This window comes from Dipodomys ordii, unplaced genomic scaffold (assembly GCF_000151885.1).
Source record: "Dipodomys ordii isolate 6190 unplaced genomic scaffold, Dord_2.0 Scaffold217, whole genome shotgun sequence".
NCBI lineage: Eukaryota > Metazoa > Chordata > Mammalia > Rodentia > Heteromyidae > Dipodomys > Dipodomys ordii.
In genome coordinates, this window is record NW_012267433.1 from 827131 (window position 1) to 830927 (window position 3797).

Genomic DNA, 3797 nt, shown 5'->3' on the forward strand with positions numbered 1-3797 from the left:
CCCCCCAGCCCGGGACCCCGCGGAGCGCCCGCACCCGGGCTGGCTGGCGCCCAGGCCGGAGTCCCAGCCTCTGGAGTGATGATTCCGCAGCCCACGGAGACGCGGAGGGGTTCCGGAACGACTGCAGGGTTAAAAAAATAGACGCGCTAACATTCCTTCCGGAATCTTCCGCTCCCGCCAGACGTCGTGCGCCCGCCGGACCTCGTGCGACTTCCACGGCTGGAAGGCCGCGAAGCCATCTGACCTCCCGCCTGCGGCCGCCTCTACCGAGGCTTCCGTCTGTTTTTGTGGGTCGTGGGTCTTGAACTCTGGGCCTGGGCGCTGTCCCTCAGCTCAAGGCCAGCGCTCTACCACTTGAGCCACAGTGCCACTTCCCGCTTTTTTCTTTTTGCTTATGTGGTGCTGAGGAATCGAACCCAGGGCCTCCTGCATGAGCCGCCTTCCCAGCCCCGTGCTTCGCTTTCTGAGGACCATCCAGACTGCTTTCCAGAGGGGCTGTATTAGTGTCCATTCCCACCAGCAGAGCCGGAGGTTGCTCTCTCTGCGCATCCCCTCCAGCATTTGACGTTGGCTGAATTTAGGGTATAGGCCATTCTGACCCGGGTTAGGGGGTTTCTCAGGGAGGTTTTAATTTGCATTTCCTTTAAGCTGGGGATGATGAACATTCCCTTTGCCAGTTTTATCTCTTCCTCTGAGAAGTCTCTCTTTAGCTCCCTTTCCCATTTAATGATTGGTGAGATTTGGGAGGGTTTAGTTTCTTGAGTTCCCTGTATATAATGGATATTAGGCCCTTGTCTTATATATTGCTGGTAAATATCTTTTCCCAATTAGTTGGGTGTCTTTCTAGGTTGGCAGCTATGTCTTTCTGAAGCTTTAGTTATATATACAGTGACTCATTTGATTTTCCAGTATTACAATATTTACCTCTAAAACAAAGTGCAGGACTATATTGTAGGTGGCTGATGCTAGTTGGGATGTAATCATGACTATCATGACTTCAAGTTAGCCTTGGAAAAAAGGTTTACATGACCTAATCTCAACAGAAAAAGCTGGTGTGCTGGTTCCTGTCTATCATTGCAGCTACAATGTGAAACAAAGGAGGATCTAGGTCTAGCAAGGCCTAAGCAAAAAGTGTGACCCTATAAAAAGAACCACAGCAAAGCAGGATAGAGACTTTCAAACAGTAGAGCACAAACCCTGAGATCAAACACCAGTACTGTCCCAAAAAAGGCCAGTCTGGTTATAATAATATCCAGACCTTCAGTGAACTGATGTGAGCTGTCTGGGCCACTTGCTTTCGTTTTAAGGAACATTAGACAAAATTCCCAGTTTGTATGTATTAACACTTGCTCAAGTATTTTACAGGAGAGTTTGATACCATTTTTCTGGGTTTCTATTATTACTATTATTACTATTGTTGTTATTACTGTTATTTGGTATTAGTCCTAGGGCTTGAACTCAGGACCTAGTCACTGTCCCTGTGCTTTTTGGCTCATGGCTGGAACTCTAACACTTAAGCCTTTCGTGGTTAATTCGAGATGAGTGTCTCATATACTTCACTGTCTGGGCTGGCTTCAAAATACAATCCTTAGATAGCAGCCTCCTGAGTAGTTAAGAGTACAGCAGCTACCACATCTAGCTGCTGCCACCTCCTCCTCTTCCTTCTCCTCCTCTTCCTCCTCCTCCTCTTCTTCCTTTTCCTCTTTCTCCTCCTCCTCTTCCTCCTCTAACTCTCCCTCCTCCTTGTGATGTAGAGAGGAGTTACAGTTACATAAGACAGGTAAAGAGTACATTTCTTTTTGGACAATGTCATCCCTTCCCTCATTATTATTTTTAATTAAATAGTTGTATAAAGCGGTTTCAATTCCACAAGTTTGTCTGGATTTCTGAGCTGCACAGCTTGATACATGTGGAGAAAAGGGTTTTTTTCCCCCTAAAAATCAGACCTCAAATTCAAGATGAAACTCAGAGGTCACATTGGTTTTTGTTTGGAGCTCAGGGTGTCTGCAGCCAATGTTCCCTATTCATCTCTGCAATCCGTACTGCTATATCAAGCTGTGCTATTGGTCTGTGACAAATGCAAACCCTGTACAGGCTTTCTTGAACGAAACCCTCTTTTTTTGCCCTGTTTACTGAAAGGAGTTCTTTTTTTTCTTCTTTTTTCTTTTTGTCGGTCATGGAGCTTGAACTCTGGGTTTGGGCACTGTCCTTGTGCTCTTCAGCTCTACCACATGAGCCACAGTGACACTTCTGGTTTTCTAGTGGTTTATTGGAGATAAAAGTCTTACAGACTTTCCTGCCTCAGCTGGCTTTGAACCTCAATCCTCAGATCTCAGCCTCCTGAGTAGGTAGGATGACAGGTGTGAGCCTCTGGCACCTGGCTGCAAGATCATTTTTTTTCATTGTTTTGGGATCAAACACAGACCCTTGTGCATTCTAGGCAAGAGCTCTACCACTGAGCTATGGCACTGTGTAAGTTTTGGGTACTTTCCCTGAGCTGAATGTTTTTGCTCAAGGCTAGTGCTCTACCATTTGAACCATAGCTCCACCTCTGGCTGTTTTGATGCTTTATTGGAGATAAGAGTTTTCACAGACTTTCCTGCCTGGGCTGGCTTTGAGCCGTGGTCCTCTTGTCTCAGCCTCCTTAGTAGCTAGGGTTACAGGTGTAAGCCACTGGCACCCTGCTCTATAAGATCATTTTTTTAAGGACAAGCACCTGCTTATGATAGCCTTCTAGTTGATATAGAACATTAAGTGTAGGTAATGGGGTGGTTTCAGGAATTAGAGAGTTGCTTTGAGAATTGTTCAGTGGTTAGTTGTTTCCATAACAATCAGAGAAGAAACATAGTGTTTTTCTGCAGTCTTCTCTGGGAGTCTCTGATGTCCATTTCCAGTTAGTCCTTATACATGAGGACATCTCTTCAAGCAACAGTTTCTTCTCCTTCCCCCTCTTTAGAGTGTGTGGCAATACTAGAGCTTGAACTCATGTTCTTGTGTTTTTGAGATTTTTTTTTTTGCTCAAAGCTGGAATTCTACCACTTACATCTCTTCTTTTGGCTTTGTAAAAAATGTTATTATAAAGGTGATGTACAGAAGGTTTACACTTATGTAAGTCTGGTAAAGAGTACGTTTCTTTTTGGACAATGTTGCCCCTTCCCTAGCTGTCCCCACCTTTCCCCTCCACTTCGGGCATTTTGTAGGTCATTGGAGATAAGAGTCTCTTGAACTTTTCTGACTGGGCTGGCTTTGAGCCGGGATCCATCTATCTCAGCCTCCTGAAAAGTTAGAATTCCAGGCTCAAGTCACTGCCGCTTGCCTGCAGAACACTTCATTGAAGGGAAGACCTGCTGACTTCCAAACCTGGAGCAGCACTAGAACTCACTTGTGCGTGTGCGCCTTTGGTCCTCATAGGCAGCATGCGTCACGGTGGGTATCCGCAGCTCCAACTTGGGTCCTGCGCGCCTTGCGTGGCAGATCTGATCGCAGGTGCGGGTGACAGGCACCGAGCGCGGCGCCCCCTCCGACTTCTGCCAGCCCGCGTTGCCAGGGACGCGCTCCCGCAGGTGCCCTGCGGAGGCGGGCGGGTATCGCGAGACTCTCCGAGACTTCGTGCCAGCCCGCGTTGCCAGGGACGCGCTCCCGCAGGTGCCCTGCGGAGGTGGGCGAGATATCGCGAGACTCTCCGAGCGTTCGTGCGGGACCGCGCCCGGGTTGCCGGGAAACGGCGCAGCCGCCTCAGGGCCGGAGTGGTAGTCCGCGGGCCGCCGGGGGTCTCGGTGGCCGGCGTCATGGTGAGG

General features: G+C 48.4%; 1 protein-coding gene across 1 annotated transcript in view; it reads left to right on the top strand.

Moving 5' to 3' along the window:
* Window positions 1-3721: 3721 nt before the first annotated feature.
* Window positions 3722-3797, top strand: part of Gas8 (growth arrest-specific 8) — a 20518-nt gene continuing 20442 nt past the window's right edge. The window contains exon 1 of the mRNA XM_013035649.1: window positions 3722-3791. Coding sequence (XP_012891103.1) covers window positions 3789-3791 — 3 coding nt within the window. The 5' untranslated portion in view covers window positions 3722-3788. The remainder of the gene's footprint in view (window positions 3792-3797) is intronic.